Source organism: Strigops habroptila, chromosome 11 (assembly GCF_004027225.2).
Source record: "Strigops habroptila isolate Jane chromosome 11, bStrHab1.2.pri, whole genome shotgun sequence".
NCBI classification, from domain to species: Eukaryota; Metazoa; Chordata; class Aves; order Psittaciformes; family Psittacidae; genus Strigops; species Strigops habroptila.
In genome coordinates this window covers 33,939,336-33,965,606 of record NC_046360.1, presented here as the reverse complement: position 1 = coordinate 33,965,606, position 26,271 = coordinate 33,939,336, and the positions used below count along the sequence as shown (strand labels likewise).

General features: G+C 47.1%; 1 protein-coding gene across 1 annotated transcript in view; it reads right to left on the bottom strand.

The window, feature by feature from the left end:
• The window catches only part of CADPS (calcium dependent secretion activator), a 212,168-nt gene that overhangs the window by 171,698 nt on the left and 14,199 nt on the right, over positions 1 to 26,271 (bottom strand). The window contains 1 exon segment of the mRNA XM_030502201.1: positions 164 to 277. Within this exon segment, the coding sequence (XP_030358061.1) occupies positions 164 to 277 (114 nt within the window).

Genomic DNA, 26,271 nt, shown 5'->3' with positions numbered 1-26,271 from the left:
CACAAACCTTTTGATATATCAGACATCAGACAGAAGCAGCCTTCTGCTTGCCTTTGTTTTGCGCTGTTTGATAAAGGGCAATCCATTAGTTCAGAACTCAACCCCATCTGTGAATAGGAGTGAGAACAGGGATGCATATGAATATTGTATTGTCTCTTCTTACCTCGTAGTAGCTCTGGACAGCGTTTATAAATGCTTCATCTGCCACGATCTGGGTTTCTCCGTTGAGAAAGGCCTGGAAACGATCTTTGATTGTCTGGAGCTGCTGCTTGCTTATCTGCAAAACATGCCAAAAGGAGAAAATTAGTCAAAAAAGGTTTATGTATGAAGAAAAAAAACCCCAAACACTAATTTTCCTGTAATATCTTACTGGGATGATTATGATGTGCATTTCTGCTCTCCTTTGAGGAGAGCAGCAATAAATTCGGAATCAGCCACACGTGGGTACACATGCACTCTTCACCCTGGCAAGTTCATTTAAGCATCATGAGCACCTAAAGTCATGCTGAACATCATTTCTAAACATCTTTGCCACCACAAAACACACAAAACACTTTTATCACTTCAGCTATACCTAATTCAAAAGCCAGCTGCTGTGTGTATGCTTGGAAGAGACTGCTCCAGCGCAATCTCTTCCTCATTTAGCCTTTCCTCCCCTTCAGAACATGAGGTTTCACCACTGAATGTCAAGCCTTGTGAGCTGGCTGTTGAAGACAGCACTCAGCAGCACTCCAGGGCCTTGGTCTTCCCTTGTTTGTTTTTCCCTTGCTTGTTTCTTTTGGCTTGTCACATATAAAACACCAGTCAGGACCAGTGGTGAGAGAATTTAATGCCATTTTTGCCCAGGGCAAACCTGTTCTCCTTATCCTAGCAAGGACTTTCTCTGTTGTCTCCTTTGAAACTCAAAACAGTTTCTGTCCAGCATGCAGCTGGTATAACTTACAAGACAGTTCTGTCTTGTCACAGTGACATCAACAGAAAGTTTACAAGGGTTTATATTCCAGCCTTGCCATTATTTTGCCAGTTTCTCTGTCAGTTTAAAACCAGACATAGCTAAAAAAACCCCACCTCTTTAGTATGTACTGCAAAGTCACAGCAGGCACATAAGTCATGTTCCACCAATGCCAGCACAGCATCTTAAGATGCAGATAACACTCTGAAGGGCTGTAGGGATTTAAATGTAGTTGTGCCTGGTTTGCTGTGGGGCTACGTTAGGTTTGAGACTAAGAATTAATTTATACAAAAGAGAAGGAAGCAAACAAGATGTATATATGACAACTTCAAACTTAAAGGGAAAAGAGAGCAGTAAGAATAGGACAACTGTTTACTAACGACCAAAAGGTCTAGATAAGAGTGCTTCTTTCTCACTTGTGTGCCAGCAGAAGAAACCAGCCCATTAGAATGGAAGAGAAAGATAAAATTAATGGCTCCAAGTGTCTAAATGGCTTTGAATAAAGTAATGAAAGCTACAGAGATCCAAGCAACTAGAGCATAATGAAGCCTGGTAAACACAGCTAGTGATAAAAAGCAGGAGAGGGACCACTTGCAGAACGCAACAATAAATATCACTAGATCTAGATGATGTGCCATGTGGGTTGTTTAGGGACTGTGGTAATGAACATCATGAATACTGGTAATTAATTCTGCAACACCACGCAGAGGAGGGTTAGTGAGCAATGACAATTTGATGTGATAATCTGGGATTAGTTTATCCTGGTGCTTATGGAGAGGTGTTCATCAAAGTGGCGTAAAGCAAGACTCAATATGCTCTGCTTCAGAAAATGTGGAACAATCTTCACCACCCCATGGATGCTGGAGAGATGGGTCATTCCCAACCCTAAAACAGCAGCAAAGACTTTGCAGGGTCTGACACATGCAACGATGTTCAGCATCACAGGGCTGGAGCAAGGACCATGCCTCTAACCTGACCTGCCTCAGCCTTGGGCACCATCTGCAATGAGCCCTGTGGAAAAGCTCCTGGCTTTAATGCTGTCAGGATCTAATTGTTGGCTCTAAGAGTCCATCTGCCACACCAGGCAACTAAAACTTGTTGTGGTATTTGCCAATAGCACCCTAGACATCACAAGCCCTTGGGCAATGTGCACAGCATCAAGCGTAAAGCAGGCTCCAAACCTGAGCTGATGGAAGCTCCTGATGGAATTTAAAAGAAAACTGGTTCAGCAATAAGAGGAGGCAGGGACAATGTAGGGATCGAGTGGGAGACACCTGTGGGAAGGTGCTAGATCTATTTTTATTAAGCATTTAATTATCTGGAAGAAAGGAAAAACAAGATGTTAATTAAATGTATTGATGATTTTGTATTAGTAACCATTCTGAACATCAGGCAGACACGATGGGCAATAGAAGCCATAAGAAACAAAGAAAAGAAACAGGAAAACTACAGGTAACATTGAAATCAGGGTGTTGAGGCACAAGGAAAGACATACCAAGGACACAGATAATGTCAGCCAAGAGGCTTTTCATTTGGGATTTGACCAGTGTGCATGGCATTTTTATTATGATTATTATTATTGTCCAGGTTATTTCTTAGGACAACCTCCAGAAGTCCTTGCTTGTTCAATTCCCATAATGCCATCTAGCAGTGATATTTTATGCTCCTTCCTCAATATTGAGCGGGCTACCTTCAAAATGAATGATGCTCCTTGAAATTCCTAGAAACTCCCAACACGCAGCTCACACGTGAGCTCCTGAGGGCTGTGGAAATGAATCATTGGATTCGTCTCTATTGGAGTGGCAGTTGCTTCCTCCTCGCATCCAAGCTTTATGCGAGTATTTAACTTGCTCAGAGAAAAGGAGATCCTCTGTGATCACACCAGGCTGCAGCATGGCCCAGTCCTCTGCTCACAGCACCTTCAGTCTTCCATCGCCACCAGACCGTGAAACAGCACTGCTGCATTGATCTGTGTCTGTACCACTGTCACGGATGTGTTATCAAGAAAGCAGTCGATCTGAGCCAGAATTAAATGATTTTCACATTAAATTTAGCTTCTGCAGCATAGCAGCAGGTGCCCTGTGCAGAAAGTCAGCACCAGCAGAGGGGACCAGACCTGCAGGTTACCAAAACCTGCCCCAAATGCTTCACCTCCCATTTTATGCCTCTCCTCCTCCCCATCAAGTGCCAAGGGCATTGCTGCTGAGCCCCAGCAGTGCCCCTTGGGCACAGGGAGGCAGCACATCCCTACTAGAGGCAGGACCAGGGCAGGGGAGCAGCCTCAGCCCCAATGCCACACTGCAAAGCCTTTAAGCAGGGGCAAGCAGTGCCACCAACCCATCCGCAGGCTTAAAAGAGTACATGCTCTGAACACTCACCTGGAAGCTTAAGTGCTTTAAAAGCAGGGGTGTTATTTCATCTCTTCCTATTAGAGGCATGAGTGATCAGCTAGAAATCCATATGAAGCAAGCCAACAGCTTCTGCAGGTCCACTAAGACTCCAATACAAACCACTTCTCAGTTACCTTCCATAGTGTGCTCACAAATAGCACAAAACAACAGAATTACTTCCCCTTCAAAGCACATCAGTACAACATGACAGCTCTTGCACCAGCTATGGCAGGAGGTGAAACCCTGTTGGGTGCGAGGCTGGTGTGGGGCAGAGCCTCATTGCCCTGGTGGAAACACAAATTCAGATATAAGGAGAGAAGGAGAGAGATGGGAATAAGCAGGAGCGCTGTGGTGGATGGAAGAGGTTTATTCTGTTTACCTTCCCTCACTGCTTTTCCCCTCACACTGCTTTCAGTGTGTGACAGCCGTTAAGGAAATAACAATCATTTCTGCATTTGAGAGGCTGCAGAACACCCTGCTTGCATACAGAAGCTGTGGACCCAGGTGACCTCTCCCAGGTTCATACTGTAGGGTGCTTATGCTTATTCACAGCCTTTATCTGTCTAAAGCAAGTGAGTACTTAAGTTGCCAGATATACACATGCATATCAAAAAACATAGTCTGAGTTAGTGATGATGAATTCCTGGCACAGATATCAGGCAGGGCATCCGTGGAGCTTTGGGCTGGCATCCCTAGAGAATTGCATGGCTTTTTATAAGAAGCTTGGCAGAGGTCTTCTCCATAACGACTGAATTATGGGAATGAGCTCACCAGTGACTAGATCTGGGCACACCAATGATTCCTATCTTCTTGGTCTAACTTTTTAAGAGAAACTCTGTGTCCAGCACAATGCAGTGACCTCAGAAATGGGGTGGAACATCTCTGGCATGTGCCATGTCCCCACCATGGTCACAAACAAATCACAGAAGCAATTTCTTGCATTTGCTTGGCGCAGATCTCAGCAAACAGCACACCAACCTCCCGGGGACTAATGCTCACCAGCAGCTTGCTTGCTACGTGTTATTTTTGCACATATTCCATCTGACTTGGAGCCGAACATAAACCTGAATACACAGCACCATGGCACCCTCTCCAGCAAACAGCTGGCTCCATCCCTGTACATCATCTCCAGCCTCCTTCGCCTACAGCACAAGCATTCCAAAGAGGAGCTGTTTGCTGCAGAGAAGCTCCATGGAACACAGCAACGTGCCTCACTAATCCATCCTCTCCCCAAAATGCTCTGTTCTGTCTGAGCATAGCATGGCCACACAGTTCATCACTTAGGATCTATGTTTCACAATAGTACGTTAGTTGGATCTGGGTTTTCTCCCACGTGCTGTATCGCAGACAGGCTCAAAGCAGAGTCTCAGATTTACACGCTTTGGAGCTTGAAGAATCAGAACAACTTCTACAGATTTTGACTCTTTTAAACTGAACTTTCACATCTGCATGTGTCAAGAAAACAAGATCACTGGCACTCACAGGACAGTTGAATCTCTAAGCTTTGTATGATGTATATTAACAGTATTAAATTATGTAAGAGCCACAGATGACATGCCTTGAAAGTGCCAGTAGAAAGGGGAGTTTCGTAAGAATTTATGTGAATTCTTGCATAATGTTGCAGTGAGGGTGGTCCAGCACTGAGACACGGGGCCAGAGAGGCTGTGGCATCTCCAGCCTTGCAAATTTTCACAACCTGATTGCATGAACCCCATCCGGTTTGGGAGGGAACCCTGCTTTCAGCAGGAGAATTGGACCAGAGACCTCCATGAGTCCCTTGCAACCTACAATATGCTATGGCAGTACCATGTCTAACAGAAGATTTTCAAGGACAGGCCATCCTAGACTGTAGATTGCCAAATCTTCTAGGGCTAACTGCTGCTTTGTCAGTGGCAGGCTACAGAATAACCCATCCACAGCTGTACGTGTACTCAAACCAGCTAATAAAGCCACATCCATCAATGTGATGGCTCCTGGAATAGCAGTCAGATTTGAACTCTGCAGATTTTCAAGTGAGGTTTCAAAAGGTTTTCAAGTGAAAGGCACCCCTGTGGTAGAGAGGTGACCTCCTTTACTGCCATGTTGAACACCTCTGATCGAGGACTGGATGTTTCGGTGCACTGATGCCTCATAGTACCCTTGCACATCCCATTGGAAGGGCCTGCCCTGTCACCAGGACATGAGGGTGCATGGCATCGGTCCCTGATGGCTTAGCCCATCAGTATCACTTGTATCCCAAAGGAATCAGCTCAGCTGGGGACTGCAGGTAATTCCCAGAGGAAGCACCTCTGCCTTTTGTCTAGAGAAACCAGCTTACTGCACGTGAACAAGAGCAGCACAGAGCTCTTCCTCCTTAGGGCACCTGCTGTTCGGGTACCACTGCAAGGAGGAATATTTAACTGCTCACTGTGCTGCTGCTCTGGGGTTGGTTTCGTAACAGCTAATAAATATTTTATTACTCCTCAGCACCAGGTGATTTAGGAAAAAGCCAAACCAACCGAACGAGCATCCCTCATCATCACTGCTCCCACAGTCAGAAAACCAGACACAACATGAACAACGTGGAACAGAGGGAAGGAGGTGCGGGAGGCTGGAGCTAGTCTCAAGGGAGAGGCCAGACACTCCAACAATAGGCATGAGAGTATTAAAACAGCATCAGGCTATTTTGCACTGGGAAAACACATCAGATTCTTCCTGTGCCAATGCTGCTTTCCCCCCCAGTGGGAGAGAGGACCACACGGGGGTGACTCACGTCCCAGCATTTGGGGTTTTAATTGCAAACCCTCCTGGGCAGACGTGGCTGCTTTGCAAACAGCTTTTCACTGTTAACATAAGCAACCAGTACTGACAGTCTCAGGGAACTTTCCCCAGCTGCCTAACAGCTTATTTTCTGGTTGTTTCAGAGAAGCTTAATATTTGTTACCAGAGAGAGCTCCTTGTGCCTTGGTTTCTGACAGCCACAATACATCTTTCCAGGGATGCCAAGCCAGCACATCCTCTTCCCTTACAGTCTGACCAGATGTGGAGCACTGTGCACCCACCCACTGATCTACCCCTGTCTACACAATTCCCTCTTTGTGGGCACTTGATTTGTTGCCTCCTGCCTCTGTCCATGACTTACAGACCCTGGTGTATCCACACTGCCTGCCCTCTCTCCAGCCACACTCATCCATTGTGGATGGCAAAGAACAACACCACCAGTCACATCCCAAGCCACCAACCCTGCTGCCACCTTCTCTTCTCTCAGAAGAGTTGATTTTCTGCAGAGAGAAGACTTGTGCCATCACCATGCCTGGGTTTACACACACGGGGCAGTGAAGGGCATGCACAACCCCTTCTGCCTGCAGCAGCTCATGCCCTGCCTGCTCAGCCCACCTGAGATGTTAGGGATGGGTCAGAGTGATGGGGACCCTCCAAGGAGCAAAACTCCTAAGTACCCACCTGCACCATGCTCAGAAATCAGGCTGGGTTTTGGGCACAAGCAACATGAAAAGCCCCCAGGTCCTTACGCACCAGCCCAGCACTGATTTGCAGCTCGGAGGCTGAACCAACCTCCCACTCAAGCAGCCGGAAAATACAAGAATAATATTTCCTGACCTAATGGTAAATGTGTGCTTCAGCAACATGACTGAAGGGGTGAGAAAACCCACCAGAGCTGCCTGCAGAGGAAGGAAGCCCCCTCTGCTGCCCAGCTGCACCCAGCCAGTGCCCTACCACAGCATCAGCTCTGGTCCTTGCCAGAACCTCTTGCTACCTCTGTTATTAGAAGCAAACTCCAGCAGCTTTGCAGCACGAACAGTGAGTGTAAATGATTCTGGCACTTGCTGGAACAGTTCTTCTTTAAAGAGGCTCAAGTATTGCTGGATTAGTAATGGGAAGGTAACACATCAATCCCTTTGATTAGACCAGTTGCAGGCACAGAACCCCCGGATCAAGCAGAGCAGATCTCTCCTTTCCACCAGCCCAGTAGCAGGTTTATCAGAAGAGACAAAGCACAGACTCCAAGTCACTCTCTTTGAAACATGTGGATGCTCTTTTACGTCCTCTCAAACCCTGAGTGCACTTCTTCTCCAGGATGCTCTCTGCCAGCTAGGCACAGCTTGACATATATAAAAGACCTAAAACTTTATTATGGCTGCTCCTCCTTTCCGAAACAGTGATGCACAATGCTAAAAGAGGAAAGCAAAGCCAGGATGTGGGACTCGGCTTTTGCTCTGTCAACCTTCTCCCTGGTGCTTTCCAAGATATACCCTTGCTTCTCCAACCTGCCACCACATGGCAAGCCTAGATGTAGGAAGGCACATCAAAAGATACTTTACCACTGCTTCACTTGCTATCTCTGTTTATACCAGGTATGTCCATCCAATGCTCACATGCCAACCCCACATGTGCCCTCTGAAAAGGGTCCCCTTTTCCATTAAGATCCACCACACTTATTAGAAGCAGCAGCTCTGACAGCCTCAGGAACTTCTGCTCCTGTCTGCAAGTCTCCTTCTCCTGCCCTATCTATCTTCTCCCTTCTGGTGCCTCCTCCGCAGCTGATGTGCAAGTGGATAACCCCAAGGTGGAGCCACCTGACAAGGGCACAGAAAACTTGGAACTTCTCCCAACTTTGATCTTCTTTTACTTAAGCAAGCCATTAGCAGAGTGAGTTTGCAATAGATCTAACAGACTAAGCCAGCCCTGCTGGGTATTTTTTTTCTGTGTATGATCAAACAGAATCATGCCCCTATATTTTCTTACTGATTAATAAAACTATGAATTTGATCTCAGGAGAATGGAGAAGCCAACACAAAATATAAGCAAGAAATAGCAATGATGAAATACTAGGCCGATGACTGAGCATGGGCTGAGAATCGCTGCTCTCAGAAGCATCCCTGGTGACTTCTGCTGTGACAGGAGCCTCACTTGGTGAGTTCTGCTGGGTAAAACACATCATTGTGATCCAGCAGCTTTCAGCAGAAAGCCCAGCACCATCCTGCCTGTGGTAGCTGCTCTGTTAATACAACACAAAACACAAACCCATAAAAATACTAAGCAGAAATACAGTTACCCAATAAAACCAGGAGGCAAATAGAATGGAGGCTCTCTAGGATAAGCAGAGCAACATGCAAAGCCCCCCAACTTTGTGTGCCCCTCTGGGTGTACCCCAAAGGCAAGAGATAAATCCCTCTATTTCCCCAAGGTCTCCTCCAGGCTGGACTCTGCAACTGGCTTCTTTCCTCCTTCTCTCTCTGGCCCAAGCATCTTCTTTCCTCCCTCCTGGTTAACCCCAAGTCTCAAGGGCCATTCACACAACCATTTACACAGCCTCCCCTAGAAAATCCTGCTAGCAAGGGCCTTGATCAGGTGGAGGCCAAGTCATGTTTGCTTTGACTGGCGCAGGAGCTCTCTGCAAATGCAACAGAAACTGCTTGTTCTGCCCTTTTGGTACGTACAGTGTGGTACATACAGTCCATTGCTGCTCTGAGACCTCCAAAAATAACAGCCCAGGAAGGAAGATCAAGGGAAGATCTTCCTTCTCGAGCCTTACAGGCAGTCTTGAAAAACAACATTTTCACTCCTTCTCTTTGTCTTTCAGATAGAAAACACCACATGGTGTCTTGAAGCTTGTGAGTGTTGATGTGACACAACTCTGAGGCATTACCTCGCGTACTTTCGTGCCTCAACACCGTGGTGTGCTGCACAGTGCAGGGCATGGTGTGGAGCTGGCGAGCATCAGAGGTCATCTCCTATGAGTCACCCATGCCATGTCCCTTGGAGAAATCAGGGACAGGCTGGTCTACGAACCTACTAGAATTTACATTTCTTTCAGAATATTCTGAAGGTAACTTCCAGAACTTGGGTGTTTTACAGCCTTACTGACAAGGAAAGTAAAACTGTCATTTTGGGGTATGGATGCTGCACATCTATTGCCCAGTGGCTGCAAAGCCCTCAGCCTCCTGCTCTATCACCGAGACAGGCATGTAATGTCTTTCATTTCGATCACCTGCAATAAACAGCTGATACTGTATTTATTTAACAATAAAAAAGTTTTGTGCAAAATCTCCCACAAGCACTACAAACGCACATTCATAAATGACACCCAGGTGTCCAAAAGCAATAACTGTATATAAGTGAATGGTTTTACTCAGCTGATCAATGTGGCCAGAGCCCCTTTGACCAGGGACACCCTGCCAACCCCTCCTGAAGGGTCACTAACAGTGTAGAACCTCTTCCCACCTCCTCGGTCAGACCAATAACCCATATGGCTGCTGATACTACATAAGCATCGCTGTTCTTGGACTACTTTAGAAGCTAGAAAAGGCTTGGTATATCCTGTGTTTGGAGGTCCCAGGTACAACCTAAGGACAGCTAAATATAACTGAGTCCGAAAAGCGGGTGAAGGATGGGGTGGGAACACACGTTGGTCTATGCTGATGGGTCCCCCCCAGAGGAGGGCAGCGTCCTAGGAGCCAGGCAAGTCCTTGCTCCCAACAGCCCAGTTCTCTGCTGCTTTTGTCCTGCATCTCCCATTTGTGGAAGGAGAATAACAGCACTTCACTTCTCTCCAGAAGTGGTTACATGCATGAAAAGCCTCTCACAGAACTAGGATGGTGGGCTATCCAAGAAGAGAAGCAAGCCACTTATAGAGAAACACTTTTAAATCACTATTTGAACTATTTCCAGCTCTATGTTCCCACTCCAGGCAGGCCTTACGTACTGCAGAAGCTAATTGTCCTTCCTGGCTAATGTATACAGCAGCTCACGCTGACTTAAAGACATTAAACAACCACAGCTAAAGATCTACCGACACTTCAGATCTCCGAATAAAAATCCCCTGAAAAAGGTACATCCACCACGCCTGTACTTATTTCTGAACTGTTTTCATCATTAAACTCTGACTCTCCTTCATGTCACAAGCTATTTTAAACCCAGTTCTTATGGAGCAGAAGCAACAGACAAGTGAATGGAGACTCAAGGACTCCTGGTGTGTCCCAGCCTCTGTGGGAGTGCTGGTTTCAGCCTGGCAAAGTTAGCAGGGGACTGGATATCTTTGATGGGACTGAACAAGACAGCAAGGAAAGGAGAGAAACATCCAGGCAGGCAAGGCTGAAACGGTGAGCTTTGCCATGGGCATCCCACATGCACCCCCCAGCCCTTGCCAAGAGCTCGGGAAACCACCAACCCCTCAAAATGAAGGGCTGCTGTCTCAAACTGCTTGAAACTGGGCTGGTGGTGTGGAAAAGGAAGTTGATGCAGGTCTGAGCAGTATTTCTTTTCCAAAGAAGGCATGTTTTCAAAGTAGCCCATCGAGAGACCTGACCTATCGCACAGTGAGGCTCTGGCTAAGCACAACTTGTTGGGTTTGAGATTTTCCCTTATTCTGTGCATGTGCTATTTCCAAGAAACAAACAAAAAGAAAGAAAACACCCCAGAAAATCTGTTGAAGAGCCAAACCCATCTCTGATCCAGTAAGAGAGAAGCTGTCTCTTTCAGAGAACACTTGAAAAAGGTTCAAGCAATCAGTCAAGTCAGAACAGAATTTGTTTCTAGATGGAAAAACAAGAGAGAAAAGGTGTGAATCTGCAGTGTACCTCCTCCTCCTCCTCACATTTCCTGCTAAAGTGAGTAATCTCGGATTTTTACAAGGGCATGTTGTTCGGAGCTGGAAGAAAAAGTTTGGTAAAAGGTAGTTTGTTCTGAGGTAGCAAACTACTGCAGGAAAACAGCATCTCAACTTTCCGTCCCCGCTGCCAGCAGAGACTTGGGAATATACCTTTGCATGGTGGTTGGTATGTACCAGAAATAGCTGAGAATGAATGTTTGCTCCTTCAAAGACATTAAGGAACATTATTTGCAATAACACGGTTCCACTGGGGTGATATTATTATTATTGTTTACTTTGAGGAAAGGCACTGTGAAAATTATCCACAGCCCTAGACTTTGGATCCAGTTTGTATCAGGAGGCTGAAACTGAAAAGGGCAAGTCTTGCAAATTATCCGAGTTATCACAGAGACTGGGGGAGACCCTCATGGGGACATACCCCCTGAGGTTAGTTTAGCTCAGATTCCCAAGCTCGGAGCACACCATTTGCTTGGCAGGGGAGGCTGGAGGAAGAAGCACTGGCCTTTGCTCTGCTCTGGGCTGTAAATATAAATGAAACACAGCTAGGGAAATCATGTTCACTACGGTGCACACGCAGTGTGCATGCAGCGTGTGCAGGTCCCACGCTGGCATCTGCAAGGAGGACAATTAGCTGCTTGAGTGAAATCAGGCGTGGATCCGGTAATGGTTTTCAAGAGAAGAGAAAGGCCATTTGCTGGCTGAGAGGCTCTGGAGTCTGCAGCAATCAGTCTGAGCCTTGCAACACGGGGAGATCTGCTGGGAAACCAGTGGAAAGACCAGGGTGAGGTGTCCAGGCCATGCACAGCTTGGCACTGGGATCTTCCCCATAGCAAAGCCCATGGGTAGAGCAGAAGGAGTAATGCCATAATCAACATGTGCTTGAACTATCCCTGGGGGCATCATAGGGGCAAGAGGGGCATCCTGGCTCCCCAGGTGACTATCTCTCTGCCCTTGGTGCTTCTAGCCTGGCATATTAGTCACCTTTTGCATTTCACCTCCTGCCAAGCTTAATTAGAGCTAAATAACACCCCCCAAAGCTGTGACCCAGAACCAACCATCCAGCCCCACACAGCCAGACCCAACTGCAAAAGTACCTCCTGCTGCTTCCATGGCACAAAGAGCAAATCCAGCCAGACCTGCTCTGGTCCAACCTGCCTCCCCAGCACCCATCTGCAACACAGCCTGGAGACAGGGACAGTACTGGTAAGCTGGAAGTAATAAAAAACCAAACAAAGCATAAAGCCTTTTTTTGTGCCTTTGATGGTCTCTGGTGCCTGTTTTAGCCAAAGGTGAGAGATACTAGTTTGAAACATCCAGCTTTTCTATCAAACCCAGAAGAAGCAAGTTTGGTGCTGCTGTTATATGTTAACTACTTAAAGACTGACAATTTTCAGCACAACAGTTGCATATGGCCCTACATAAAGATACTTTCCAAAAACGCATGACTACACATTAACAACATTCATTTAAAGCTAGGAAAGCTGTTTTAAGGATTTCTGTGCAGTGCAGTATATTGAAGGCTGGTCAAAAAGAAGAGGGAGTCATTTTTCTTCTTTGGGCTTGAGGCAGGATATTTTTAAGGGCTTTGAGTGATGAGCTCTGGGCATCTCTGCTGGGAGGGTTCTGCCCCTTGCAATCCCCTTCCCATCAGAACTGTCTCTGCTGCTCACTTGCTGCAGAAGAAACAAGTGAGAAGAACTGCAAGCTGATGCTACAAGAGCAGTGGCCTGCAGCAGAAGGAGATGTAGGAGATACCTTCTGCAACACACCCTTTGAGCATGTTGTCCAAGCCCAAAACATAGGTTTCCTATGTCTCTTATGCCACTTTACGCTGGCTGAAAAAGCCTGGGAGGAGGGAGGAGAGCAGGCTGTGCACAGAGGTAGCAGAGCACAGTCCTACAAGGCAGGAGGGAAGAACCCGTTATTATATCTGGTAATGAGTTTGTCTGCACATTGCGAGTACAAGTTGAAACCCCCACAAAAAGCAATACAGCTACTGCAGATTTGAAGCATATAATTTCAGAGGAGTGTTTGTAGGAGCAGAAAACACGTGGGCATGCAGAAAGAGGAAAAGACAAAGTCAAATTATTCTTTGTAAAAGGCAGCTGTGCTGGAATTTGCCTACTGAATCCAAAGATGGCGCATTCTCCATCCTGCAGCTCCACTTCTGCTCCCAGGAGCCCTGGAAAAGGTCACTGAAACTGTTAAGAGTCAAAACCAGAAAAAGTGGAAAATCAGGTCCCAAAATGAGCACAATGCACAGAGTCTGCTCCCATTTTCCTGGCAGCAAGTGTGAGGAACCACTACGTCCTCCTGGAGCTTGGTGGTAGCTGGACCACAGGACACTGTGTGCTCTGATTCCACCAAACAGATCCCACGCTGTGCTGTACATTGACAGGCAGTCCCAGCGACTCCAACTCACCTCAGCCTACAGCATGGATTGCTTTTTTCACCTATTTCTATTTTTTTAATTCCTATTAGAAGTCCCAGCCTACACCAAAGAGTTAGAGATAACCGCTACCTGCAGAAGTTAGAAGGAAAACATACTAAATATTGCTTAAATAAAAGCTGCAGAACTGAGGATTCAGGAATCCAGTCTTTTACCTGAAAATGCTCCAGCACATTTGGATGAGAGGAGCTTGGAGTTTTGCTCCCAGTGCTAACTGATGGGCAGGCACCGGCACAGCGATTGCTCTACCCAGCCACACAGTCCCAAGACATACTGCAGAAGTGTCCCACACAGCCTGCTCGGGAGGAGGCGTCCCTGATTGATGCTTGTCTTGAAGACAATGCCTTCGCATCTCTCTGGGATAAGGCAGCAAGCTTCCCTGGCAGCTGAGTGAGGAAGGAGGAGCGCTGCAACATCGGGAGGGAGCAGGGAGCCCTTGGGATGTGCAGGTGGAGGTGGGCACTGCCAAAACCCATAGCACCAGCTTCGTTAGCTCGTGCAGCTCCTCTGGCCTCAAAACCTCATAGAGAAGAGGGGACTAAGCTGAACTGTGACCAAGCTTTTTGTCCAGAAAGGCTGGCGTGTGCATGAAGGGTAAGTGCCAGCAAAGCAGTACTGACAAGCCCGTGCTCCTTGGTGCAGCAATGGTTTCCCGTCTACAGGGCTTTTTTCAGTGATCCAGCATTACTTTCCCATTCAGCCCCTCCTTGTCTGCAGTTCCCAACCATCAGAGACCCACACACAATGGTTACTGGAGTGGGCACGTATCCTGCCCACGCTGACAAGAGAAGGACAAACTGGCATGAAACTTTGTTCCACCTCCAACTCATTCCCAGACAGGCTTCAGCACTTGGCTTGACCCACGCAGCAGAGAAAGCTGCCAGGCTCCAGCCGAAACGCTGGCTGCAGGCTTGGGAAGCCAGAGACTATGCATGCTGTGGCAAACAATACCCAGCAGCAAATCTTCCCCCATAGGAAATCTTGGAAAGAGAAGCCAGGGAAGTCACCTGAGAACTTCAGCATCAGGGAGCAAAGGGACAGCTCCAGTCTTGGAGAACATATTTTTCCCCTCCCTGGCTCCAAAGTCAAAGTCTTTGTCAAGAGCAAAGCAAGCCCAAATGCAGAGCTGCTGGGATAAGTGACTCCTGGTTGATGCGTGTTTATCTTAGAGTGGGAAAGAGAACTGAAATTGCAATCTCCTGGGGTATACCTAAGCTCCCTTTAAATTTAAGGGGCAAAAAAGCTTCTTTTATTGCCTTTAATCTTCTAAACTGTGACCACTTCCTTTCAAACCATGTACTGTTCTCCTGAGCTTTGTGATTAATTCCTTAGACTATTTTCACAGACATGTAATTTAAGCAAGCAAAACGAGTCCCAGTTCATCCAGATACAATGGAGAAGCAAAGAAACTGAAGATAACATCAGAAAAAACAACGCAAAGATAGATGCCTCCGCCACATTGCAGGCTAACAGCAGACAGGCACATACGGCAAGAGCATGATAGAATAAAGACGCTTATCTTGAGCACACCAGAGTCTGCCCAATATGAGCCAGTAAGAGCAAGGCACCCACCAGACTGTTTGGAAGACCAAGGAGACTTCCAGATGGGGCTGGTAGATGAGCTCTCTGTTCAGATCCTCTTGCCCACGGGCTGACACTGGGTGGGTGACACAGGCCCCCCTGCTTGGGGGCTGCTGCTGAAGAGAGATTGATGTTCCTTGTAGCTATGAAGGACCACAGAGAAACCCTCAGAAGCATTGTGTCAGAGGCTGGATGGAGCTCAATGGAAGTTAAGACTTTTCTTCCCTTATTCTCGCTGCCTGTAGAACCAGCACTAACCCCCACCATGCACTTCAGCTTTATGGGCTCTTCCCAAGAAAGAAAATAAGAGAACATTAAGCTGGCACAGTATGTATGAAGTGATAGCAAGACCCCTCGCAGTACAATCTGTGTGACACAGAAAGAATTACCTCCACGACTGATTCCTGTGAATCCTGCAGCATCACGCTGCCAGACAGCCCTGCGCAGGGGGTGTTGTGCTGCTCATGCCAGAGCGAGATTTCCATTAGTGTTAATAGAAACTACTGACAGAAGCAGCAGCCAAGAAGCCAAAAAGCCTCCAATCTCGATGATCACCTTTGATAAGTACAGAACTGCACTAAGTCGGTCCCAGCAGCTGTACCACACAAATGATAGCGGCTGCAAGCATAACAAAACAGCTAGGACTTGAGTTCAAGAGGCTCCAAAGAAGGGCTGGATCCCAGCTGGGATGGGGAGTTGGAGCTGGAGCAGTGCAAACAGCCAGTGAGGTGTTAGCAATGGTAAAGTCCACCCCAGGCCCAGCATCCATGTGGTGATCAGTTTAAGTCCTTGAGAGCAAGCTTGAAGGAACCAGATGGCTACCGCAGCATTTCTTGTGGCTACTCCAGTAACAGCTATTGCCAACACCACCAAGGTCCTTGGAATGCAGCACAGGGGCTGCATTTCTATCCCCAATGGAAACATAAGAGATCAGAAGAAAAGTATAGATGCCCCATCCCTGGAAGGGCTCAAGGCCAGTTTGAAAGGGGCTTGGAGCAACCTGGTCTAGTGGAAGGTGTCCCTGCCCATTGCAGGGAACAAGATGATCTTTAAGGTCCCTTCCAACCTGAACCATTCCATGATTCTACTAATCAGAAGATAATATAACAAGAAACATAAAATGATCCATAACAAAACTACAGGTATGGAAGAACAGGGGCTTAGAATCAGAAGCTGTTGTTTTGGGGTTTTTTGTTTGCTGTATCTAGCTTCACTTGCACAGCTCTGTAACAAACAACCAGAAAGTATTATTGCTTCCTAGCTAAATGCACACAAACGTCTTCGAGTAGCCTGTAAAGTCCTACTCACTCAGTTTTCTGATTCCTACAGCCACGCCTGTGGCTTGCAGACCCCTTGAAGCTCCGAATCTCTGAAAGAGGGATTTTGATTGAAAAAGTTAATAACCCTTGCTCAAACACAGCACCGCATCAAGAGCCTGGGGTTCAGCTGTGCCTACCTCTGTTCCAGAGTGGTACTTCAGTGTTATTTTTGCCTTGTAAATTCATTATACCAAAGGAAAGGCAGTTGCTCTTATTTTCATTGGGTTTTTTTAGCAGACAGCAATTATACAATCATTGCACCTTTACAGAAAGAAATCCCACTTTAAATGTACTAATTTACAGCCCCCATTATGGTCCAGCAGTTCAAACAGAAGGAAAAGTCCACCATTACAAGTCATTGAGGCTTTTGCATATGCAAAAGCTTAGAGAAAATTCAACCCCAAGATATAAATGTGTATTTCTATTCTTTAGAGAAAAAGCCAGATACAAACCACGGCGCTTTGAGAACAGATAAACTACAAGTCAAGGTTATTTTCTTCACAACAGTTTAATAAGCAGGTGCTGACCTGTGGTGGCCATTTATCGAGCCATGAGGCAGGTTGCTGGCACATCCCTGGCCCTTGCAATTTGCAGCAAAGCCATCAGGTCCTTCCAGCAGACCCCGTGGCACTTTGAAGTGTCTCCCCACCACCTCCCCCACTCCTTTCTCATCAGCTCTCCACAGACAGCAACAGACCATTTTATCCTGTTTACTTAGGCCACAGAAATCCAGACTTGAGGAAAAGAAGGCATAACAACATGACATCGTTTAAACCACCAACATAGCTGACTACATCGAATTCTGCCTGAACTGCTGGCAGGAGCAACAGACCTTTAATTAAACTAACTAGCCCTGAGCCAGAGAAGTACTTTATCCCTGCTGATTTCTCTGATAGGAGGTGATGGTGCTGAGATCACCCTCACAATCCAAAGCATTATCATGTGCTCCCCTACAGCTCACTTTGGTTACAAACGCCTCTGCAGCATCCTGTGCTTCCCAAGGACCTGCCTTGTCCCATTTGCACCCAGGTCAGCTCCAGGGTTTATTTTTGCTGCCTCCTTGTACCACTTGGTACAGGATGGAAGTAAGGAAATATCCCATGAGCCTGTGCCCTAAGGAACTTGTAACTTGACTTAATTCACATAACACATGAGAGCCAGGAGCACCCCTTTCACAGGGTTGTGTCAAAGACACAAGCCTGCGTCCCTTGGGCACAGATTGATGCTGAGCTCTGGGAAGGGAGCCCAAGCTCATGCTGATGGGATCTGGACAAGCTGGGTGCAGGGGAGGGAAAGGGCTGTACCCTCCAGCTCTATCTGTGCTTGCCCACATGAGCCCAAGCACCTTAGAAAAGCCAGACTCTTCATGGGCACAAACTGCTGCAGGGAAGAGATACAGCTTTGTGCCGCCCAGCATGATGCTCATCATGTGGCACTGCCCAAGCCCACACAACACATTATCTTTTACTACACACTGAAGAGAGCTGCATTTTAAAATGTTGGGTTTGGGGTTTTTTTCCCTTTCCGTTTCTTCTGGAAAGGAGCTAATTAGAGTGTAAAAGGACCTCTGTGACACTCATGTATGACTCCTGTACTTCAGAGAGTTTTGTTGTTATGCGACTACTATGCACACACTGTACTTGGAATTATACAGCACGTAAACTAATCAAACAACACCAACAACACCAGGTAGTTAAATCATGCTGTGATAAGCAAGGAAAACAATTTTCTGTAGGCATGGCAAAGTCCCCCTTGCACCTCGGTCACGGTGGCATCTACCACCAATTATCAAGTGGGCAAAGTGTACCCATTATCGAGGGCAACGATTTAAACTTAACATATAAAGTGCATGGCTGGGGGTGCATTAAGTCATTTGCACACTGCTGTTCAGCTGTCAGTGGAGAAGACTGCAGGCTGAGCATGAGCAAAGTGTATTGTGTTGTGAAAAAAAGCCAAAGCATCACATAGAGATGGGTAGAAAAGGGAAGAGGCAGAGGGAGCTCCCTCCTTCCCCTGGTTCTCTGACCACCCAGGGAACCCTGAGAAGGGGAGCAGGAGCAGGGCAAGAAACATGAGCCTGAGGAAGGGCTGTGGGAACTGACAAGAGTCCTCAAAGCATGGCAAAATCTGCTGCAAAGAAGAAAACAATTCATTCCCTGTGTCCATGACAAGAAGTTAAAGGTATGTGTTACAGCAAGAAAGCCAGGCTGGATACTGGGTAAAAAGCCCCATCCCAGTTCAGATGGACAGGAGGAGGCGGCCCAGCAGCCCCTGGCCCTGCATACCTGGCAGGACAAACACCACCAGGAACAACCTGGGCACACTCAATCCTGCTTTGAAGGAGGAAGATCATCAGAGAGCTGAGATCCTCCCAGCCCTGTTCATAGAGGATTCCTACTCTTGACTCCAGCTACCCGCTGCACCTCGCACGAGGCACCCCGCAGCCCAAGGCTGCTCTGCAGCAGCCCCCGCGGGAGGCACAGGCTATATTTATTCTGGTACATTGCAGTGGGAAGCTTTAATCTGTGTAATCGCCTCAGAGAAGATTTCATTCAGTGAGGGGAAAGCAATTACTATTTCATTTGCAACCAGTTGCCTTCCCAGGGTCTTCATCTATCAGAGCTGGAGGGTCCTGTCAGCCCCTGCACCTGCCTGGACTCTTTGCTGTGAGATAGGTTTATGCCTCTGACAAACGTATTTGCAGATACTCAAGGTTTTCAGCCCCTGTTCAAAGCCGTTCTCCTCCTCCCAGCTGCTATTGCTTTTATCTGACAGCATACACCCTGCATGAAGAAAACAACTGGATATAATCCTAGATTAAAGGGATTGTAACGCAGAATTAAATACAAGCCCTACCCTTGATAGGGCCTGCTGGCGTCATTCACCAAGCACAGACCTCGGCCATTTGAGAGGTGGGCAGATGGTGGTGGTGTTCCTGATACTCTCTGGAGCTCCTGATTTTCCTAGACAGGCATTTACATCTCCCCACATAGGTGGGAGGAAAATAGAAACCATAACAATTGAAAAACAAAACAAAACAACCCCAATCTTTAGTGTTTCCATATGATGCTGCATTAAAACCCCATTGTGATTTCACTCCGGGAGCTAGCAACTACAGTCCAAATTCCCAGCAGGACCCAGCATGCCCCAGCCCTGTTGAAGCTGCTGCACGTCAGCGTTAGGAAGGTCCATAGTCCCACAACAACCACCCTAGGAACGGCATGAATGTGATTTGGGCTTAAAAAAGATGAGCAAGAAGTCCCAAGGAAAGGATATTCATAGACTACTGCAGCAAGGACCGCGATAGCTGAGCAATGCAAAAGCCCACCAGGAAATCTTTATGACTTTATCTTACCTCAGGAAAGCCACAATATACTTATATGCACAGCTGCATACTAAAGAAAGGCACTTTAATCTTCTGCTCTTTCCAGCCTGGCAGCCAAAGCAGCTTGACTCGATAAAGAGACTTGAGAGCTGTGAAAACTGTGTATTAAAAGAATATTTCCAACTGTCTTTCTCTTGTAAGTTGTAGCAGCCAAAAAATCCAACCCTAAAATAAAGACGTGCCTGAAGGTAGCAATTTTACAATCAGCAACATAATGATTTATATCGCTGCTGTCATCTTTGTTGGGGAAAAGGGAGCCAGGTATTGTGATCATTAGCTTTTTGATACAGATGATCTTTCCAAATGAGGAAAAACAGATGCATTTTAATAAGGAACTGAAGGAAATCGCCTCAAAATACTAACAGAAGAACCTGCAGCTCACGCCAAGATTTGCAAACACAGGAGATGAACATGAAGCCAACGATATCTTTGGTGGCACATCCCCAAGTCCGTGCGCGGGAGCACCTCACCTCCAAAGCACGCAGCCCCGCATCCTCCCAAAACACATGTCCCAGAGCCTGGAAGCTGGTCCCACTCCCACTGAAGCCTGTGGGTGCTTTACCATGGGTTTCCAGGTGCTGGTCCCAAACAGCAAGGTGCCATCGCTCCCACCCAGGACACTGTGCACAGTGCTGGGTGTCCCCAGCATCTCACTATGGACACAAAGCAGCAGCGTTGGGTCCTCCTGAGCAACAGCAGCTCCAGGCTCTCATCCTAAAACAAACTGAAAGCTGAGATATTCCTGCCTCTTCTCACCAGAAGAGTCCCAGAGGCAAAGCCCGGCCTTGCCGATGCCTGTTCTCTAAGCTCTTGCTGACGCCTTGGTAGAAACACATGAAGTTGCAGGTGAACAAGACTGGAGAGTGCTGCTGTCACAGGATTAAAAATCAACTGAACTTGACCTTTAATGCTAACATTTAAGCAACGACCCGGCTTCTCATGCTTCCATTCCCTAATGTAACCATAATCAGATTTGTGGCTGAGATCAGAAAACTGTTTTCAGAGACCAATTTACACGCAGCCTTCAACAAGCCTGGGTGATAGGGCAGCAAAGACACTTAAGCCCCTTACAGAGCAGGTTTGAAGTTGCGATGAAGTTTAAGGTCACGGAACAGGACTTTCTGCAGGTGACAGCAGCTTTACATGAAACTTTGCTGAATGCTTGCAGAGAAAAACAGCAGAGAAGCCACCAAGAGCACTGAGCTGGGATGGGAAGTCCTTGGATGGGAACTCCAAGTCTAACAACAAATCTCTGGTTGTAAAAACATCCAGCCCTCAATACAAGTGAAGAAGATAGAGACCAAGTCTAAAAAGCTAAATTCCATCTCATCCCATATTTTAATGGAATAAAGGAAAGGTTCAGCCCATACTGGAGTAAGTTTTGTTTACAAATCCCACACAATACGCTCCAGAGACAAAGCTGGTTCACGTCCCAGTTCATGGCTTGCATTGACAGCCACCAAATCCTGCCCTGCCTTCAACAGTTTCAAACTTCCAACAGAGATTCCTCAGCCTGAGCAGGATGCACTGAGGATGCCCAGCGGTCCAGCACTATGGCACGCGGTGGGAATAGCTGGTAGTCATTTGGTATGGCTCAACTTGCGGATCAGCATTCCCGCCTCCCAGTTCCCAGTCTCAGAGTATTTTTAGCCCTGTGGGTCTACCAGTACCTCCACAGCTGCCTGCCCTCCCATGCTTGCAGTTGAAGAGCATTGATAGCAACAGAAGTTGGACTGTTTTTTGAAAGCAAGTCTAATTAAGTATGGTTTTGCTCTGTGAATCCCTGGGAAGACAGAGGAATACCATCAACCCTTGTGTCTGTCCCTCCTCCTGCACAGCCCATCTCGTTTTGCCTAGTGTAATAACCAGCCATGAGCAGATGAAGCCCTGATCCAAGTGCCAAGATGTGCATCTGCAGGTGTGTGGAGCAATGCAGAGGCACGTGCCAAGCCGGAGGTGCTGCACAGTGAAGGGCTAAGACACCTCTCATCCTCCCTGCCCCACTGGGAACATCACTCTGCCAACCACCCTTTGCCAACAAACCCTCTCCATCTCTGTTAAAATCACACTATCACCTCACACACACATGAATCTCACTTTTTAGACACTTCTACAGGAAGTTGTGGGTACACAAAGCAGTCGGGATCAGGTCTGGAGCATCTCAGTGGCAGTGCCTTTCGCACTAAGCCCTTCCCTGCTTCCCGTTTCATCTCTGCATGACAGCTAGCAGAGATCTCAGGTGCTCATCTGGGAGCTCATCCTGCTCTGTGCAATACTGCTAACGACAAAAGCTAACAGCAAAACCTCCAGCGAGGCAAAGAGAAGCAGAGCCCCAAAACATTAGTCACTGCAAACACATTGTGTAACCTGGGGCATATTTCAATTTACTTTAATTATGAATGAGTGATGGTTTATCTGGTGTTTACTCCAGAGCAATAAACACACATCCAAAATTATAAATCCCCTTGCAAAGAACTATCACCAGTAGATGCCTACCTTGACCAAGAGCCAGTGCAAACAGAGACAGAACTGAACACCAAGGGCTGACATTTTCCATGCACAAGAAGTTTTCCTTATGTGATACCCTCACATGCTACTGGGTGCACTCTCAGCAGATGCCTACTTATGGCCACTTCTTATTCACTTACTCTTTTTGTAAAACCTATGTATTAAACCAAAGGTTGAAAAGCAAGAAGGAACCCCACTCAGGAAAGGAATGGAGTTAAGGAAGGATTGCCTGGATTCACCAGGACAAATGATAATCATTGCTCTGATCTTGGTTATGATTGATTAGTTATAAATACACACCACCAGCAAGGCACCAGGGAAACAGTTTTATTGGAAAGGCACAAGAAAGGACCCCAAAAGCAGAGTGCTCTCCAAAAGACAACCCTAAGTGCCCATTGCAAATGGGAGATCATATTTTCCCCACTCATGCTGGACAGAAGGGCAAATGATATCATTAAAGCCCATATTGCATCTCAAAGTCCTTGGAGGGAAGGGAAAGTGGTACTTCATATTTCTATAAAACAATTAGTATTGACAGAATGGACTATAATACAGCACTCAACCCAGAAAAGTAATTAACTATCACAGCAGCTTGCTTACTGGATGCAGATAGGAAGCAAGGAGGTGGCAATTAGAGAGCCAAAAGGCAAGCCAGACACATGGATTTCTATAACAAGGTATTGACCCACAAGCCCTCTGTGCAGGTACCTGACGAGACATCACATACCCTGTGTCGAGCACCAGAACATTCCCAGCACAGCCATTGGCATCTCTTCCCATGGTGGGGAAAGAACTAGAGCCCAGCACTGATTCAGAAGCACCTTCCCTGCACAGGTTGTTCTTGGCCTCTCTTCCCCTTGTCTTGGTTTCTTAAATAAGAGCATGGCTATAAGCCAAGCAGAGAGCTCTGTCCACTGATAGCATCAGTGATGGAAAAGTACCACTGATACAGGATGGTGCCTGGGAAGGTATCTGCAAGATACCACCTAACATCAAATACTTTTCCACAGAAGCTCAAGGCAACTGGTTTCAGCACCCTTCTGATCTGCAAATCTCTGTATAATCCTGGAGACTGGGGTCTCCTTGCACACAGTTGCAGCCTCATGATGCTTGGTTTTAAACATCTTTGGAGAGAAAAGATTTTTTTCACCCAAAACAAAGAGGTATGATGGATCTGTTTCTAAAAAGCTTAGGGAAACCCACCTAACAAATAGGCTTTTCAATACAAACTTAGTAATAGCCCTCTAGGCAGCTAGGAATAAGATCACTGGTGCTCTTTTTGAAAGGAAGGAACCACGGAGGAGGAATACGTCCCTCATGCCAGGATCACAGCACCAAGAGCATCAGGTACAAGGCCCCACACTCCAACACCTGGGTTGGATGGGTTCTAACTCAATACCCACCATACCCTTGGGCAGCAGTATCACACCTTTGGGATGCTCTGATCCCTTGCTCTACCTTATTCCCAGCTGCTGGGGAAGCACCCAGACACAGACTGAAGCCCTCCTTGTCTCTTTGCAGGCAGGTGAAGCAGAGCAAATGGTGTTTCTCCTTCAACACAAGCACCTTCCTCCCACCTCTCCTCAACTCCCCTCTTCCCTTTCTCCCTGCTTTTGCCACGGGAAGTTTCCAGAACTGACTGGGGATGCCCCTCCACAGGGCAGCTGCAAACACATGGGAAACCAGTCCAGATGAAGCCAATGCGTTTATACCCACGTGTGTACTTCTGGCAAACAGCTCACAAATTGGGCTGGAAAACCCAACGAAGTACGAGAAACAAAACTCCTTCCCGCTGTGAAGTTTCAGAACAATGCACCAGGCCTTTTCAGACCGGGATAAAGCCAGGGCTATGTGCACAGTGAGGAATGAATGCACAGCAGCTCCCTGGGCAGCTCCAGAGGCACAAAACTATTCTGCAATGATGAAAGCGACTACTTCATTCCCAATATCCCTGAAATGAGGGGAGGAACTCATGTAGCGAGGGTTTCACAAGGACACCATGCTCTCCCGGGTGCAAGTGCCAAGGCACTGTAATGACAAAAGGCAGCAAGGGAGTCAAAAGACATCAGGGATCACTGGGCCAGAGTGAGTACCAGAATGACCAAGTCATTCTCTCTGGACAGCCCAAACTCTCACAGCATGGTTAATGGTTATTTGAGAAATGGATCCGAATTTGGAGGCAATGCTAGTTTCTGGATATTGACTCTGATGCAGGGCCTGCTGCAAGCGGTTCAGGACACAAAACCTGCTGGGAAATGACAGTTTAGCAACCAGGCTTTCCAGGAACCAAAGCTACAGAGACCTTGGAGTCAAAGCCACGATTCCCACCAGCTGATGCCAAACCTTGCTCAGCATTTGAGAGCAGCAGGGTCTCCCCCGCCATCTTCTCCTGTCAGCAAACCCAAGAGGGCAGCTGAAAGAACATCAGAGATACTAATACAGTATGGCATTATGGTTTTGGACACAGGGGTTATAAGGCAGGAATCCTGACGAACCTTTCATCATGCTCCCTGTACACAGGGGACACAACACTCACACCAGTTTGCTATCGCTGTACACAGCATCTCACTCATTTGAGCAGCAGCACCCACTCCCAGGCATTCTGGTGGCAAGGAACCATCGCCCTGCACACCAGGAGGACACCAGGGAGGGAGTAATCCATCTTCTAAATAATATCACTAAGTCAAATAATCTCATCAGCTCCGGGGAATCCCAGCTGGGTTTTGAAGTTGTAGCAGCTGAGAATAGACAGTGCCACAGAGATGACAGAGCCATTTAAAAGCAGAGCACTTTTCCTTTCTTCTCTTCCCAAAATGCCATTGTCAAGTCCAGTACACTAGGATGAAAAAGTCTTGTTTTCCCTGGAATGTTCCACCAGCAATCACCTGTATGCTCCTGCTCTACGCAGTGTTAACAAAGTAAATGAGATTATGGCCCTAGTGAAAACAACATGATTTTTTGACTGCTGACAAGTCATCACTTTCCATCACCTCAATGTCCCAGCTTGTACGCAAGAGCAGCGCCTGTTTTCACAACACAACTGTAGCAGCAGGTAACAGCCAGCACAAATGGGCTGTTTCATCTTCAGACCTACTCCTCTACTGACAGGGCTCAATATTGCTTCACTAGCACCAGTGCGCAATGCGATGGACAAGGGAAATCACAGGTGAGTAAAAACTGAAAGCAGCAAACCAAAACACCCTGGTCCTGCTGCAGTAGTTGATAGATCATATTTAGGTACCAAAACAGCTCTAAAGGAGAGGCTAATGGAAGCCAGCAGGATATAGAATGAAATTTGGCAGCTCTAATTCTGGTGCCGGAAAGGCAACGGGGCAGGACCACAGTTGGACATCGCGGATGGGAGAGGCAGCCCTGCAGCGTTCGGGTCCATCCCATACTACTTTACTACTACACAGAGCAAGCAGCTCTTCCCCACTCTCTCCTAATATAGATAATAGGAAGAGAAGAAATCAGGAATCCTCACTGTGCCACAACTCCAAGATACTTTCCCCGTTTAGGCAAGAAACTGCTCCCATCACTAGAAGTCTAATTTCAGCGTGCGTATGCATGAATGCACAAGGTAAGAACTAAAAATAGAGGCACCCTATTTCCATGCTTCTAGTCAGCAGGTACAGAAACAGCATAAACAGTGATTCAGCAGCAGCCCGCATGATGCGGAAGGTTGTTCCTTTGCTCTACCTCCCCAGTTGTAGCCCTTCCCACCTCACCCTGGTCCCAGCAGCTTTCAAGAGCGATGCCAAGGTCTGCCCTGCAAAAACACCCCAAACCCATGGGGCCAGGGGGAACGTGCCAGCCATGGGGGACTCACTGGCTGCTCAGCTCCCTCAGGAAGGGGTGATGCAAGTGCTCTTTAGGTAAGGTCCAGCTTCCAAGAACACAGACATTTATAGAGCTTCTCTGCCTACAGCAGTTTTTCTAGTGCAAAGATTACACACAACCATAATTGAATGTTTTGCTATGAAACTAGCTGCATAATTCACATTTTTGCTATTTACATTGAGCTTCTGAGCCTCGTATCTACAAATCTTCGACATCCAAGCTGCCTCCAAAAAGATGC